The sequence below is a fragment of the Brachyhypopomus gauderio genome, chromosome 12 (genome assembly GCF_052324685.1).
Source record: "Brachyhypopomus gauderio isolate BG-103 chromosome 12, BGAUD_0.2, whole genome shotgun sequence".
NCBI lineage: Eukaryota > Metazoa > Chordata > Actinopteri > Gymnotiformes > Hypopomidae > Brachyhypopomus > Brachyhypopomus gauderio.
In genome coordinates this window covers 5429792-5446136 of record NC_135222.1, presented here as the reverse complement: position 1 = coordinate 5446136, position 16345 = coordinate 5429792, and the positions used below count along the sequence as shown (strand labels likewise).

Genomic DNA, 16345 nt, shown 5'->3' with positions numbered 1-16345 from the left:
TTAATAATTTACCGGGTTTCACAGGCTGCGTAAACAATGTTAATAAAAGAAAGGAGTAAAGTTGTTCGCTTATTGCAACCAAATAACTTCATGTCACGAATAATGTCGCCTGAGCTGCCTCTCTCTCCTAAATGATCTAATCTAATCTATATGATTAGCGAGGTTACTATATGATTAGATTTACTCATGTAAAGGCACCACCTGCTGCTTCAGACTAAAACAGCTCCGCCGTATAAAGTTTCATAGAAACGTGAGGCGTCCATGGAAACAACATTTATTATTGTCCGGGAGCAGGACGTGTTGTGCCGTAAGACCACAAAAAATTGTTTAGTTTCTTTTACGAATATATATTTTCTAATGTCTGTTCCGCAATAGTGACTAACTCAAGATGTCATCGTCTGTAAAGACGAGTTCGCCTCACCCCAGTTTACCAAAGCCAGTAAGTCGCAGGCCGAAGAGACCGATGAATTCTATCCAATCTTCCCTCACTGGTGAGTAACTCGTTTTAGTGTGAGAAGTAGTGTCGTATTTTGGGATAAAGCTAATAGAAAAGTAATATTTTAACTCGACATTCATTCGTATCCTACACTGCTCACAAATGTAGCTAATGCCTCCGCTGAACTCCCAGAAGTAAAGGAGAGATCACTGGATGGCAGTGCGAAAATGCTGCCACTGCAAAATGACCTAATACCAGAGGAGTTGCTTACTACTCTAACCTCAACTGTGTACAGTCAAGGCCACCTGGGAACACGCAAGTTAACCAAAACCCCTAAACACTTAAAGGTTTGTACAGAAAAAAGTTATTTCTTTCTTTTATTGTACAGGAACTCTCCCATCCTGTGATAGTTCAGCATACATTTTCTTCTAGTCGCTCATTCTGCTACGACATGAGCAACTAGACAGCATCTATTTTTGTTTTGGTTTTTTTCTTTGACTTTTTATTGTAGGTTAGCGGCATACGTGCCCCAGATGCAGTATGGCACCATCCCAGTGGCCGCAAAAAATTTCAATACTTTCTTGATCAACCAACATCAGTGGCTGGAGCAGGAAGGTACAGAATCTAAATGAATAGCTTTCATAGCCCAATACCCTTTTTACACAGTGTGACTGCTAACTACATATATTTACATTCATGTATTGTCCTTTTATTGAACAGTGCTGGTTTGTCTGTTTATGTGAACAGGGATATATCCTTTCTCTGTGATGCACTGGCAGCTCAGAGACAGCGGGGCACCCTCCCACCCATGACTGACAGGACCACCACCCAATCACCTGATACTCCAAAGGCAAGAGATATCCAGAAAGACAGATGCTTCCTTTTTGTTCATCACCATCACATTTGAAAAGATTTTGCTTTTATTTGCTAATATTGCAATACAGGACGAGAAATACACAGAGACTCTAATACCAGCAGAATACCACGTGGTGAAAAATAAGGGTTTGAAAGGACTTCAGTGTTATGACGAGTGAGTATCTTCAGAGCGTCATTACGTATTTCTTTGGTCTACAAGTACAAACGTGCCTCGGTTGTCGTCCATGACATGCAGTTCTAGTTAAGACACACCGCACTCTTTCTGTTTGCTTCCAGCAAGTTCACAGTTCTGCTCGAGGATGACGAAAAGAAGCTCAAGGCATTTCCATCACTGTGAGTAACGATGTTGTCAGAAAACCGCTGTGAGTTTTTACTCCAAGAGTTCCTTACATTAATCACTACGCAACATGGCAGATGGGATCCTGTTGGTATTCAGCTGAAGCTGCTTGTAAACAGGTGTATTCTGTGCGGGTATTAGGAGGCCAGGGGGACGTCTGGAGGCGGTGCAGCTGATGAGGGTGATGGATGACATGCTGGAGAAAGGAGGCGTCGGTCATCAGCTGGAAGAGCTCAGCGACCTCTCACAAGTTTGTGTTCCTCAGACAGAGTGGCTAGGTGGAGCTTTTAAATGAAAAGCGACTGTACTGCTCGTATCAGAAGCGTAATGTTACTGCAGCGAGTTTTGCAGGACGCAGGATCACTCAGGATGGCTAGGGCTCCAGACCGTGAGGAGTAAGACCCTGACGCTTCTCCTTGCCTCAGATGCAGGGTCTGCTGGAGCTGGTGCAGGTGGAGCAGAAAACCTACAACATTGTGTTTCATGAGCTCATCCGTCAGGTGAGCGTGGAGTGCGCAGAGAGGGGTCAGCTGCTAGCCAAACTCAGGTATGTGTGCGCATGTGTGTGTGTTTTCCAAGACTTTACTAAAGCATTTATATTAGCCTTTGTCACTGGTATTTTATTTATTTTATTATTGACCTTGTAAACTGAATGTCATCTCATCTCATCTAGAGTCCAGGTGTTTTGTTTTTTATATCTGGGTTAAAAACAGAAGCTAAGATCTGTTTAATCAGACTAATGGCAAATCAAGTTCACTCTGCTTTAATGCTACAATCATTGCATTTTATCTACTTTTTGTTGTTGTTGTTTTCCACGTAGTTTTCTACATACACTTCCACATCGTTAATGTCATTTTGTTTTATTGTTCCATTATTTCATTTCAAAGGCCCTTCTTGCCATTTCTGCATCACAATCACTTCTGTAAAAACACAGCTGTGTTTGTCTTGCCTGCAGGCAGAGATATGTTTCTCTTCTGGACCGCATCCCCCGGCAACTGATGGGCCTGCACACTGAGACCCTGGCACAGAGGGCCCTAGACCGTCGCCTGACCGAGGAGATTATCTGTTTCAAGCGTTCTATTGCACATCTTAATCAGTTAAATGCATTTTTTTCCTGTAACATTGCATATACTGTATATTTCTAATTTTGAAGTGACTTACCATAGTGGCATTATGCTATTATGCTTTAAAACAGGGGTTCCTGATTATGGTTTTAACTTCAAACCTGGTCTAACACACCTGTTTGAGTCAGTTGAGTCCTCTACTGTAGTCTAAATGTCAATTTTGCAAGTTGGGTCATCTCCTGTATTGGAATTGAGAATGCCCGTTCCAGAAGGATGCACGTATGCTCAAATGCTTTTAGATGATCAGACTGTTCCCACCAATACTATTAGTAAAATATGATGGTATTCGTTCCCTTTGCTCTCAGTGGTGCCCACGCTTCCCTGTACGCTCCCTCTGATCCGCTGCATTCCTGTGTGTTTCTGCTGACCTGCAGGGAGCTGAGCGAGATGAGGGTTCATGATGAGCAGGTGTGTGCAGAGGCGGAGCGAACCCAGCAGGAGCTGACCAGAGCACTGCAGGAGTCTCAGCGCAGCTCGGAGTGAGTGAACAAAGACAAGATACGGGCACACCAAGCACATGGCAAAACTATTCTCCAGCCAATCTTCTTCAGTTCATTTAACGATAAGAGAGCAAACACATGGTGGATGAGGAATCTGTTCACGTAATTGTCACAAATCCAAATGACAAACGCCGTCCCAGGTCAGCACCCAGATCGAGAACAATCTCGACGGCAGGAACGGCAGCGATAACTATGATACATTCCTAGAAATGGTCTGCGGTGGCGTGGTGGGTAACGAGCTGCTTTACATGTGCAGCATTCTCGGGGAGTATCACAGCCTCTACGAATTGCAGAGGCGCAGGCTGGAGGGTCAGGTGGAGACCCTGACCCGCGAGACGGACGTGTGGAGCAGGGCCACCTACAGCCTCGCCCTCAAGGTCTGCCCGCACAATGCTCCCCCACATCTCTGCTTAGGCGACCTTCACAACCCCAGATTAGTTTCAGTGGTTGCGTTTATCAGATGTCTAAGGCAAAATTGCTGCCGCCTTCCAGGTCATTCAGTTAAACAACCTGCAGCTGGTCAGCAGACTTCACATCAGTGAGCAGACGTGGAGCAAAACGGCGGAGCACTTCACCATCTCCCTGATGACAAAGGTGAAAAAAAAACAAACTGACATGACAGTAGGTTTAAATGAAAGAGGAAACAGTTGATTAGGACAGACGCTCCACTGACATCCTCTGCTGTCTAGGACTCAGAAGAACTGAACCACATCATGCACCTGACAGACCAGTGGAAAGAGCAGCTGACCGGCTTGTTGGAGAACCTCCGTCAGAAAGAGGAAAAGCAGTGTGAAAGCATCAGATCCATCCAGGCTGGCACCGTCAAGTGGCACGAGTTCTGTGAGAGTAACATCAAGTAAATAAGATGAAATCATTGCATTGTTTTTTATTGGGCTGATTTTTTTGTTTAATCAAAATCGATTTACTATCGTTTTACTTTTACATTTTTTTGTAGGAGTACAGATGTAAAGTTTGAGAAGACTTCGGTGGAAGAGTTAGTTAATGACTTAAAGCAATGGTCAATGGTAATTCAGCTTGTTTTAATCTTATTCTTGTTGGAATTAGTCCTTTATGTCTTAATTTGGTCATTTCTGTCTTTAGTCTCTGACCACGCAGTGTGAACGGTACGGAGGAGATGATCTGCTTTCTGGTCAGGAGATCGTCAACACACTGACGCAGCTGCAGGAGGCATGGGTGGAGGTGTTTCTACAGATCTTTCGGAGACATCCAGACCTGGACGGAGAGCCTCCTGAGGGTCAGGAGGTCATGAGAGAGCTTAGTCATGGGGTCACAGAGCTCCACATGCAGCTGGGAACCCGCCTGAGTGGAGAGAGTGGTAAGACCCAGGTTCTGAAACAGATACAGTGGGTACAGAAAGCATTCAGACCCCTTTAAATTTCATTGCAGCCAATTGCTAAAATAAAAAAAGTGAATTTAATTTCTCAATAATGTACACTCAGCACGCCATCTTGACAGAAAAAACAGAAATGTAGAAATTTAGCAAATTTATTAAAAAAGAAAATTTGAAATATCACATGGTCATAAGTATTCAGACCCTTTGCTCAGTATTGAGTAGAAGCACCTTTTGAGCTAGTACAGCCATGAGTCTTTTTTGGAATGATTGAACAAGTTTTTCACACCTGGATTTGGGGATCCTCTGCCATTCTTCTTTGCAGATCCTCTTCAGTTCCGTCAGGTTCGATGGTGAAAGTTTGACTGGCATTTTCAGGTTTCTCCAGAGATGCTCAATTGGGTTTAGGTCAGAGCTCTGGCTAGGTTGGTCAAGAATGGTCACAGTTGTTATGAAGCCACTCCTTTGTTATTTTAGCTGTGTGCTTAGGGTCATTGTCTTGCTGGAAGGTGAACCTTCAACCCAGTTTGAGGTCCAGAGCACTCTGGAAGAGGTTTTCTTCCAGGATATCTCTGAACTTGGCCGCATTCATCTATCCTTCAATTGCAACCAGTCATCCTGTCCCTGTAGCTGAAAAACACCCCCATAGCATGATACTACCACCACCATGTTTCACTGTTGGGATTGAACTGGGCAGGTGATGAGCAGTTCCTGGATTTCTCCACATATACCACTTAGAATTAACACCAAAAAAGTTAAATCTTCATCTCATCAGAGTAGATAATTTATTTCTCACAGTCTTGGAGTCTTCGTGTGTTTTTTTTGGCAAACTCTATGCAGACTTTCATATGTCTTTCATATGTCACCAGCCCCGACCGGAGGGCTGCAGTGATAGTGACTTTGTGGAACTTCCTCCCATCTCCCTACTGCATCTCTGGAGCTCAGCCACAGTGATCTTTGGGTTCTTCTTCATCTCTCTCACCAAGGCTCTTCTCCCATGATTGTTCAGTTTGACTGGACGGCCAGGAAGAGTTCTGGTTGTCCCACACTTCTTCCATTTAAGAATTATGGAGGCCACTGTGCTCTTAGGAACCTTGAGTTCTACATTCTTTTGTAACCTTGGCCAGATGTGTGCCTTGCCACAATCCTATTACTGAGCTCCTTGAACAGTTCCTTCAGCCTCATGCTTCTCATTTGCTCTGACCTGCACTGTGAGCCGTGAGGTGTTATATAGACACGTGTGCCTTTCCTAATCAAGTCCAATCAGTTTATTTAAACTCAGCGGGACTTCAGTGAATGAGTAGAACCATCTCAAGGAGGATCAGAAGAAATGGAAGTATGGTAGTTAAATATGAGTATCACAGCAAAAGGTCTGAATACTTATGACTATGTGATGTTTCAGTTTTTCTTTTTTAATAAATTGGCAAAAGTTTTTTCTGTCAAGTTTGGGTGCTGAGTGTACATTAATGAGAAATAAAATTAACTTTGATTTTAGCAAGTGGCTGCAATGAAACAAAGAGTGAAAAAATGTGCACTACAATCATACAGTAGGACATATATTGTCCCTGTGTGATGTAACCTGTGCCCTGTCTTTCAGGCATTCATAAACAGATGATGCATCTGGCTGGAGTGATGGAGTTCTGGACCAACAAACTGAAGTCTCTGATTGGACAACCTGAAGCAGTGCCTCACTCTGAATGGTTGAAGTTAGAGAAGGCCATGAAGGGTTGGACACAGTTGTGTGAGGAGGCCCTGCTGAATGTTGACAGCACTCAGCCAGAGAGTGAGAAGATGAAACAGAAGCCTCACATCATGTAGGTTTAACCCTTAAATGTCTGTGTATTCCCTCCTTACACATGCTTATACATACCTGTGTATATATTTAAGGACAAATACATACACTAGAATATCCAAATTGATCTACACATTGCCACAGTTGCGTAAAACGGGAAATTATATTTAATTTTTTTTAATAATTTACATTACATTATGTTGTCACTTATCTAAAGCAGATTGACTGGGGGGGAAGGAGAGTGTGAGGTCAGCCCTTGTGTTCAAGCGGTTTAGACTGAAACTGTGCAGCATAACTGATTTGTCCCTATGTATCTCTGTATCAGGATAGAAACTGACCACATTTGCAACAGGCTGACGGAGTTCCTCTCCATTCAGTGCAACTTCTTCGACAATGAAAACACGAGACTCTGCAAGGAGGTATCACACTTCTTCACGCACGTGCTCACGCATGCTCCGAGCCTAACGCGGGCTCGCAGCTGACCTCGTCTGTGACCCACAGGTCGGCTCCCTGCACACTCTGCTGATTCGCTGGATGGTGGACCTGCTGCTGCACGTGACACCGGATCACCTGGGCAAGCAGGAAGCGGTTTTGTCACCGCTCCCAGAATTCCGTGCCTTGGAACCCGTGTCCCCTAAGGAGCTGGAGGAAGATGCGAAGAATCTCGCCCGGAAGCTAGAATACCTCACCAAATACATAACAGGGTCAGCCTTTGCACCCTTTATTCTGAATGACCAGAAAAATTTGTGGGCTTTCTTTGTGGATTTAAAGAAAAAGAAACATAATGTAATGTAATGTTTAGCTTAATTTATGTGTATCAATTCCATGTCAGTAACACAACAAGCTTTTTTTCAGTATCACAGCATGCTTTTATTCTGTAGTCAGTACTTTGTAGTCAGTAGTTTTTGATCAATAACACAAAAACCTGGAGATCTACAGAAGGATCCAGCGTTTTAGAGGTAGCCATGTTTTGTGAACCCCTCCACAGGTCGTGCCAGGGCATTGTGGAGGAGGAGGTCAACGGGAACACAACTCAGGATGAGACAGAGAATCATCTCCATGAGCTCCGCAAGCTTCAGGTTGAACCTCCTCTCATTCTTACAACATCATGGAAAAAAACACAGGAATTATGAAAACTTGCTGAAATTTACATAACATATTTGCATAACATAAGCAGAGGATAGACCTAGTGGCTAGTGGAAATATAATAAAATATCCTGAAATAGAATCAAGCATACGGTCAAGAAATACTGATTGAAAATGTGAAGGATTAATTTTTTTACTTGTTGGATCTTGGCTTCGTATTGCTACATACTGTATGATGGTAATCATTCAGAAAAGCCATGAAGTGTTTGTGTTTGTGTGTGTGTGTGTGTGTGTATGTGTGTGTGTGTGTGTGTGTGTGTGGAGTTTAGAGGGAGTGTGGCGAATGGGTGAAGGTCTGTCATATCCTGCTGTCTGATGTACTGGGACGTCCTGTACACTTGCAGCTGGCTGGAACAGCTGCCGACGCAATGCCCTCAGTGGCCACCGGGGGCTCTCTGGTGAGGAGCCTGTTTTCTCCTGCTCCAAGGGAATCCTGCGAGGGCTTTGGGACCAGACCCCTCAGCTTAGTTATGCCTTACAATGCTTTACAATTTGTTGCAAACCAACAGAGAAAGCGTTTCCATTTTTGGCAACACATTTTGCCAGTCGCAACGACCCGATCCAACGATCCAGTCAGGGGGAAGTTCTGCGACGGTCTGCGGGTTTTGCTGCGACACCGCATGCTGTGCTGCATGGAGACACAGTGGTGTGATGTCTTAAGGCTTGTGGTTCAGCTGGACAAACTTTGCATTTGACTGTGTGTTTTCAGGAAGATGTAAACAGCATGCCTGAGCCACCTGAAGAGGCGGAGATAGATGAAGAAGGAAAAGAGGAGGAGGAGGAGCCGGCTGTTAAAGCAGCCAGCAGACATGTTTGTGAAGAAGCTACTGAGCAGGTCACCAGCATTTACTTGAACTAGACCTTAGTCCTTTGCAAAAACTCTCATGCCAGGCTGTGGCACATAGCACACATGGTTCTATCTGTGGAGTCAGGCAGGACAGCCCTGCTGATTGGATGTAAATGTGTTATAACTACAGGAGAAGAAGGACAAGGACGTGGAGGTCTCGGAGGGTGAGAAAGAAGTTTCAGTCATGAAGCTAATTGGCCATGATGGCCACATCATCGAGCAGACCTTGGGAGAAGAAACTGTGGAACTCACTGGGGTTAGGACCTGTTCAATGTGTTCTTACCTAAACACAAATCACCATGTGAATGGAGGACAGATCTGAACCTCCAGATGAACTGATTCCAGATTAACTGATTTCATCTGAACGCACCTTTTCTCCTTGTGTAGACCGGTGATTTTGTGCTGCGGCCACGCACGGGGAACGCACATCACGCCTTCAGTGCACTTGCTACTGTGAGCATGCTTCAGACGGAGCTACTGTAGGTTTCACATGAAGGAATGGCTCATTTCAAATGGAGCGGCTTATATCACATGAGGGAGTGAAGAAAAAAATTGTAAATAATACATGTGATTGGTTTGTGAAGGTCGTAGACCATGTTAATTTTGCATTCTAATTAGCATGTATATGGTTGCATTGACAAAGATGAAGCAGACTTTGGTCAGATAGAAACACCATGACAGTACAAGCCCTGAAGACAATGTGCACATAAACTGAGCCTGGTGGAGAAGAATCAAACTCTAAATTCACAAGGCTATAAGCACAGCATTTCTGAGTTAAGCAGTGAGACTCTCATTCCTCTTGTTATAAATAGCAACAGTATTTAGTAATGCCACAGTGCCATCTATTTCATCTCCCTCAAACTGCCAGGTTAGGATGTCATAATTTAACATAATTGTCAATAAAACACTTGGGGGGACAGTAATCTTAAATAATCTATGTGGTCTCTTGAAACTCTGCCAACCCACTTTTTGAAAAATACACAGCAGTTAATGACTCATTGCTTTCAGGGCCTTTCCAAACATCACTAAAGCAGTCGTCATTAAGCCACCCTTGAGAAGTGAACTCTGGATGCCTTTATATTAAACAACCACAGAAATCGTTGCCTTTAATCTTCTTTTATAGCAAATATAATTGAGAAATTGATTTTTTTTATGTATACAGATATCTCTACAAAATAAGAACAAGGTTCCTCTATGGAACTTCATAAAGGTATTAAATGATATGTCTGAATTCTGTTTAAAATTAAAAGGCCAGTTATGGTTTTACTAGATCATAGAAAAAAAGATTGGAAAACTGGGTAAGACCTCAAATTGTTTCGCTTGCCTGTGTTACTTAATCTGATAGCACTGCTGTAACATGCCGAGTGCCTCAAGTTTTCGTTCTTGGTCCACTTTTAATCAGACTATTTTATAAGACAACCAAATTGTTATAATAGATTTTTTTTTTTTTTTTTTTTTTTTAGAAAAATGTTGCAACTACAAGTTTGCAATGCTTTGGTATTTACATTTATTTAGTTTGTTTGTATTGGAATATCACAAAAAGTTGAAAAAATAAGTCAAATCTGATATAATTACACCCAGAAATTCAGAAATGGACTGGACAAAAATACTGGCAATGATCAATTCTATTTAAATCATTTTTTTTTCCATTTGGAATTATCTTGTATATGAAAGGAGCCATATAAATAACATGCCTTACCTTGTATTTCAAAAGCCAAACATTAAATTTTTTGAGATTAGGGTTAGGTGTGTGCATCATGTTACTATATAAACCAGTGGAAATACCCCACAAAGACAGTAATACCAAACTGTGTGTGTGTGTTTGGGGACTGGATATTAGGGTTGTGGAGGCTCGTGCTACCAGCGCTGAGGAGAGGGCTCTGAGAGTAGAGGAGGCCCTCCATGAAGCTGTGGAGAAGATCCAGGATTTAGAAAGGCAGCTATCACAAAAGCCCAGTGTGGAGGTCAACAGTGAGTTGAACAGCTGTCAAATCTCACCCAGAATTTTCAGACTGATATTTCATAAGCACAAAACAACTCTCATGTTGCCTTGGCAACCCTCAGGGATTATGTTTTTCTAAATATGAAAACGCAAATTTCCAATGTGATAAATGTAACCATACTCAATGAATGAAAAGATTATTTTCTACTTGTATTTATGTCCAGAAAGCCAGGGGTCGGCTCCAGAAGCACAGTTAACTAAGGCGGCAGGCACTCATGAAACCAAGGAAGCCAGCCCAAAGCCAACACCCAGCCCCAGACCCGTGAAAGGCACCAAGAAACGCTAAACCTTCAAACACATCCTACTCATGTTCTTTGTAAAAAAGGAATTTTGTGCATGGAAAAGTATTGGTAATAAAAAAATACAGCAGCAACAAATGAAGAGTCTCTGGTGCCATTTATACAGAACATTTCAATCAAACCTGTAATCTAAAAGTAGTGTATTTTGGCACATGACAAAACAATGTTTTTTTTTTTGAGGATATGAACAGTTAATGAGAGAATGGTGTGAGGATAAGTAATGAGTATACTAATATAACTTACTACCAAATTTCTATGAAAAACAACATTTTTCTCTTTATCGCATTATTTTACATTAATAGAAGTAGTAAATTTGATACATTTATAATGAATTAGTCTAATCACTTTTGCTTTCAATACTGACTTTCATAATTAAACTCTTTATTACATCATAGGGGAATCTTTAGCTGCTTCTGATGATATGTCACCCATGGGATGATTTTGATTGGTGGAGCTGCCTGTGGTTGACAGCTGCAGGGATTGGCTGAGCAGGTCAGATGGGAGGTTGAGGAGCACAGCAGGCTGGTCCGAGCGCAGCGTGTGGAGGAGCTGGAGGAGACGTAGCTGGACGGCCAGAGGGGAGCCGGAGAGGGAGTCAACGGAGGCCCTGAGGACCTCACACGCAGCCCTCTCCCCTTCTGCTGTGATCACCTGAAATAGGAGCAGCAGAGATTGGCTCATTACGGAGACGCGTTCCGGAACATGTCCCACTGGGAGCGTCACCTAATTTCAGAGCAGTTGTTTGGTTAAAGCTGTGTGGGGACATTTGGAAGACTGAACAAGGATGTTTTCATGCACGCCTTGTCAACAGCAATTTCACACAAAAAAAATGCTGGCTGAACAAAATCCATCAACACCCAGTCGAATAACTGAATTAATGAGCCCTCTGTAAATAATGCTTGACAGACTGTGACGTGATGCTATCCCACTGTAGAGCCTGAACGTGGGTGCGGTGGAGTTCTCCTACTTTGATCTGAGCCTGCCTCTTCGCTTCAGCCTCGACAGCAAAGTCTCGCTGAAGCTCAGGTGGAAGATGCACATCCTCTCTGAAACCCGAAACGTGCAGAACACGTCTCTCAGCTGGGAGTGAATGAAACAGTGTGGAGCGCACAGATGCTACTCTTATGGTCTCATGGCCAGAACCTATTGCCATGCCATATGAAAAAGCTCAGTAAAAATCATATAGAATCATGATATCATTGAAATCATAGAATCATTCATAACTGTTGGTAAATTTATGATGGTTTCACCTGATAGAAATTTGGAAGCACTTTGCTTGCATAGCTGATGCAGGACCTCTGTTGTAAACGGCGTGTTTGTTTATGGGTACATATGTGGGTGTTTAACAGACCTTCTGGTATGTCATCTTGTCCTTATATTATATATACTGTCATTGTATTAACTTACATCTGAGCTCTCTCCACTTTGATGCCCCACCTGCAGGCAATGGAATCTAGCACAACCTGCATGAATTCATTGAAAATGGTTAAGAATAATGTAATGCAAACACACACTGAAAGACGCCATTGCTCAAAGTCTGGTGTGTCCTACCTGGATCTCCTGAGCGAGAGCGCTCCTGTTCTGCAGGATATGAGTGAAGGAGTGTTGGGCTAGCACCTCCCTGAGGGAGACCTGCACGAGAGCCTGCAGAGCCTCGGAAACACCAGTCACGGAGGACAAGCACACGCACACGTTCTCAATGCGGTAGTAGCACACGGCACTCACCTCCGTACGCACCAGGTCTTTCGTAATCACCTGCACAACATAAGGGAGTGCTATTGTAAATGATCTGGAAAAAACAATACTAATTACGTCCAGGTTAAAAAACAGCAAACCTGTATTTTAAAACAGCCTTAGTGGGATTGTAGGCTTGTACATGTACATTGTACATTGTAGGCTTGTACATAGATAGGGTCACAGCTCTGAAAGCTATAAGACTGTATTAGTTCATTGCAGGTTGTCTTTGAGTCCCCCCTCATGTTTACATGTAATCTCCCCAGCGGGAGTGCAGTTCCTTTGGTCAGTTAATTATCTCGGCTAGCTGACCAGAAGCTTTACAGCAAAGACAAAAAAACAACCGCCTTTACATTACACAGCAGAACTGCAGGATCCTGCATAGTGTAGGTCAAAAAGGTTACCGTGTGTAGGGGGATCTTCAGTGTTTTCAACCGAATATCCACTTTCTGACAAACATCCAAAACCGGGAGATAAAAAAGCAGACCTGTGCCAAAATACAACACCAACATTTCCCATTGAAAAATGGGAAAAAGTATTGGAAAATCAAGAGCACAACAAACAGCCTTTTGTTACTTTTTACGCTGGTATAGAGGTGGAGTGTATGGTGCTGGTGGTATGGGGGTGGGGTGTATGGGGGTGCGGTGTATGGTGTATGTGGTATTGGGGTGCGGTGTATGGTGTAGGTGGTATGGGGGTGCGGTGTATGGTGTATGTGGTATTGGGGTGCGGTGTATGGTGTAGGTGGTATGGGGGTGCGGTGTATGGTGTAGGTGGTATGGGGGTGCGGTGTATGGTGTAGGTGGTATGGGGGTGCGGTGTATGTGTACGTGGTATGGGGGTGCAGTGTATGTGTACGTGGTATGGAGGTGCGGTGTATGGTGTAGGTGGTATGGGGGTGCGGTGTATGGTGTAGGTGGTATGGGGGTGCGGTGTATGGTGTAGGTGGTATGAAGGTGCGGTGTATGGTGTATGTGGTATGGGGGTGCGGTGTATGGTGTATGTGGTATGGGGGTGCGGTGTATGGTGTAGGTGGTATGGGGGTGCGGTGTATGGTGTAGGTGGTATGGGGTGAGGTGTATGGTGTAGGTGGTATGGGGGTGCGGTGTATGGTGTAGGTGGTATGGGGGTGCGGTGTATGGTGTAGGTGGTATGGGGGTGCGGTGTATGGTGTAGGTGGTATGGGGGTGCGGTGTATGGTGTATGTGGTATGGGGGTGCAGCGTATGGTGTAGGTGGTATGGGGGTGGGGTGTATGGTGTAGGTGGTATGGGGGTGTGGTGTATGGTGTATGTGGTATGGGGGTGCGGTGTATGGTGTATGTGGTATGGGGGTGCGGTGTATGGTGTAGGTGGTATGGGGGTGCGGTGTATGGTGTAGGTGGTATGGGGGTGCGGTGTATGGTGTAGGTGGTATGGGGGTGCGGTGTATGTGGTATGGGGGTGCGGTGTATGGTGTAGGTGGTATGGGGGTGCGGTGTATGGTGTAGGTGGTATGGGGGTGTGGTGTATGGTGTAGGTGGTATTGGGGTGCGGTGTATGGTGTAGGTGGTATGGGGGTGCGGTGTATGTTGTATGTGGTATGGGGTGCGGTGTATGTTGTATGTGGTATGGGGGTGTGGTGTATGGTGTAGGTGGTATGGAGGTGCGGTGTATGGTGTAGGTGGTATGGGGGTGCGGTGTATGTTGTATGTGGTATGGGGTGCGGTGTATGTTGTATGTGGTATTGGGGTGCGGTGTATGGTGTAGGTGGTATGGGGGTGTGGTGTATGGTGTAGGTGGTATGGGGGTGTGCTGTATGGTGTAGGTGGTATGGGGGTGCGGTGTATGGTGTATGTGGTATGGGGGTGCGGTGTATGGTGTATGTGGTATGGGGGTGCGGTGTATGGTGTAGGTGGTATGGGGGTGCGGTGTATGGTGTAGGTGGTATGGGGGTGCGCTGTATGGTGTAGGTGGTATGGGGGTGCGCTGTATGGTGTAGGTGGTATGGGGGTGCGCTGTATGGTGTAGGTGGTATGGGGGTGTGGTGTATGGTGTAGGTGGTATGGGGGTGCGGTGTATGGTGTATGTGGTATTGGGGTGCGGTGTATGGTGTAGGTGGTATGGGGGTGCGGTGTATGGTGTATGTGGTATGGGGGTGCGGTGTATGGTGTAGGTGGTATGGGGGTGCGGTGTATGGTGTAGGTGGTATGGGGGTGCGCTGTATGGTGTAGGTGGTATGGGGGTGCGCTGTATGGTGTAGGTGGTATGGGGGTGCGGTGTATGGTGTAGGTGGTATGGGGGTGCGGTGTATGGTGTATGTGGTATTGGGGTGCGGTGTATGGTGTAGGTGGTATGGGGGTGCGGTGTATGGTGTATGTGGTATGGGGGTGCGGTGTATGGTGTAGGTGGTATGGGGGTGCGCTGTATGGTGTAGGTGGTATGGGGGTGCGGTGTATGGTGTATGTGGTATGGGGGTGCGGTGTATGGTGTAGGTGGTATGGGGGTGCGCTGTATGGTGTAGGTGGTATGGGGGTGCGCTGTATGGTGTAGGTGGTATGGGGGTGCGCTGTATGGTGTAGGTGGTATGGGAGTGCGGTGTATGGTGTAGGTGGTATGGGGGTGCGCTGTATGGTGTAGGTGGTATGGGGGTGCGCTGTATGGTGTAGGTGGTATACCTGGTCCCCTGGGCTTCTTCTGAAGCAGGTGACCCAGCCTGAAGACCACTGCACGCTCGTGCTCTCTCACAATCTACAAGTGAACCAAAACAGGGTCGCATGAAAACTCCAAACAAATTCTCTCCCTCGATTTACTCCTTTTAGTACTACTTAATATTATTATCACTCACAATAAACAAGAACTTACCTTCACACAGAACCAAATTGAAACAGGGAAGAAGAAAATGACCGTGGCCAGAGCGGCGATGGTGAGCGTCAGCTCGCAAACTCCGAGACTGCGTGGCTTCAACGCTGCGGTACGGCACACACACCGATTTAGGGCGCAACAGGCTGATCCGCGTTGCCAACTTGTGAGAGCGTACGCGTACGGCACGCGCCGCGCGGCTCACTGACCTTCCTCGTGCCATTCGCTCTCCAGCAGGCCGAGCAGCTCCTCGTTATCTTCTCTCGTCCTCTCCCTCACGCTGTCCACGTTGATCACGGTGCTGCCGGATGCTCCATTTTTAACCTCTGCAATGTCCTCTTCCTCTGCCTTCACCCCTTTCGTCCTTTCCTTCCTTCTGGGAGCTTCTTGGGGCTTTTTGGGGCTCTCAGACCGGTACCCCCTGTGTTTCTTCTCCTTAGCCATGGGTGGTGCGTCTCGCTTGGTCCTGACAGGTCTTGGGTAGTGTGCTGGCAACACCTGATCGGTTCTGCTCTCCATCACACCCTCTTCATTAGGAAACATCTACAACTGGTTCGGTGAATAACTATGTGAAGTTAGGGTGGATGTTTGCTGTCTGAACTCTTGTCTTTAATAGCTGGCCGTCTTCCCGTAGTCAAATGTGTGACACGGGTGGGCATAGGGGAGGGGCAATACACTATGCAATTGGGGCAATACAGGGTCAATATTCAGTTGTTCAATTCTGATTATTTCAGCATTATTTATTTCAGGCGTGGGGCTCCTGGAAAAAAGTGCCTGATTAATAGATTACGAAAAATTATATTTGCTGTCTGGGAAGAAATAATGTGACTAATTTGTTCAGGACATCGTCTACTCTATCATGCGTCTTTAGGGAATGTGCATACTTAAGAGAATTCTGACTCTGTGCGTGCTGATGGAGGACTTCTGTTTTATCAGCGCTTAGGAAAACATCCGCCCAAACTCTTAATTAAAATGCCATTAGTAAGCTCTCTAATCCCAGTAAAAAATAAAAAATAAACCTGGGTCTTTTTTATGCGTTTAGGTGACTCGGAAAGTATTGCT

At 45.1% G+C, this 16345-nt stretch overlaps 2 protein-coding genes across 2 annotated transcripts; one reads left to right on the top strand and one right to left on the bottom strand.

Annotated features, from left to right (window-relative positions):
• The first annotated feature begins 275 nt into the window (after positions 1-275).
• Positions 276-10814, top strand: axdnd1 (axonemal dynein light chain domain containing 1). The gene is made up of 25 exons (XM_077024606.1): positions 276-491; positions 605-783; positions 948-1051; positions 1184-1286; positions 1381-1466; positions 1589-1645; positions 1791-1899; positions 2075-2196; positions 2605-2745; positions 3148-3252; positions 3530-3650; positions 3766-3867; positions 3963-4129; positions 4229-4298; positions 4375-4609; positions 6222-6438; positions 6742-6835; positions 6918-7120; positions 7405-7495; positions 7832-7960; positions 8272-8397; positions 8540-8665; positions 8797-8888; positions 10250-10380; positions 10576-10814. Exons 1-25 carry the CDS (start codon positions 389-391, stop codon positions 10695-10697), a joined length of 3135 nt encoding a protein of 1044 aa, XP_076880721.1. The 5' UTR covers positions 276-388; the 3' UTR covers positions 10698-10814.
• Positions 10730-16094, bottom strand: nphs2 (NPHS2 stomatin family member, podocin). The gene is made up of 8 exons (XM_077024607.1): positions 15493-16094; positions 15287-15390; positions 15100-15172; positions 12849-12931; positions 12262-12465; positions 12118-12173; positions 11678-11756; positions 10730-11361 (listed from the first exon to the last, which is right to left on the bottom strand). Exons 1-8 carry the CDS (start codon positions 15824-15826, stop codon positions 11095-11097), a joined length of 1200 nt encoding a protein of 399 aa, XP_076880722.1. The 5' UTR covers positions 15827-16094; the 3' UTR covers positions 10730-11094.
• Positions 16095-16345: the final 251 nt, after the last annotated feature.

What these genes read in the sequence shown, in the direction of transcription:
- axdnd1 (XM_077024606.1), top strand. Translation starts at nt 389, where the DNA reads ATGTCATCGTCTGTAAAGACGAGTTCGCCTCACCCCAGTTTACCAAAG. An exon ending in CTCAAGGCATTTCCATCACT is followed by an intron (nt 1,646 to 1,790) that starts GTGAGTAACGAT and finishes TGCGGGTATTAG; the next exon opens with GAGGCCAGGGGGACGTCTGG. An exon ending in CCATCTCCCTGATGACAAAG is followed by an intron (nt 3,868 to 3,962) that starts GTGAAAAAAAAA and finishes TCTGCTGTCTAG; the next exon opens with GACTCAGAAGAACTGAACCA.
- nphs2 (XM_077024607.1), bottom strand. Translation starts at nt 15,826, where the DNA reads ATGTTTCCTAATGAAGAGGGTGTGATGGAGAGCAGAACCGATCAGGTG. An exon ending in TGAAGATCCCCCTACACACG is followed by an intron (nt 12,466 to 12,848) that starts GTAACCTTTTTG and finishes TATGTTGTGCAG; the next exon opens with GTGATTACGAAAGACCTGGT. An exon ending in AAAGTGGAGAGAGCTCAGAT is followed by an intron (nt 11,757 to 12,117) that starts GTAAGTTAATAC and finishes TTCGGGTTTCAG; the next exon opens with AGAGGATGTGCATCTTCCAC.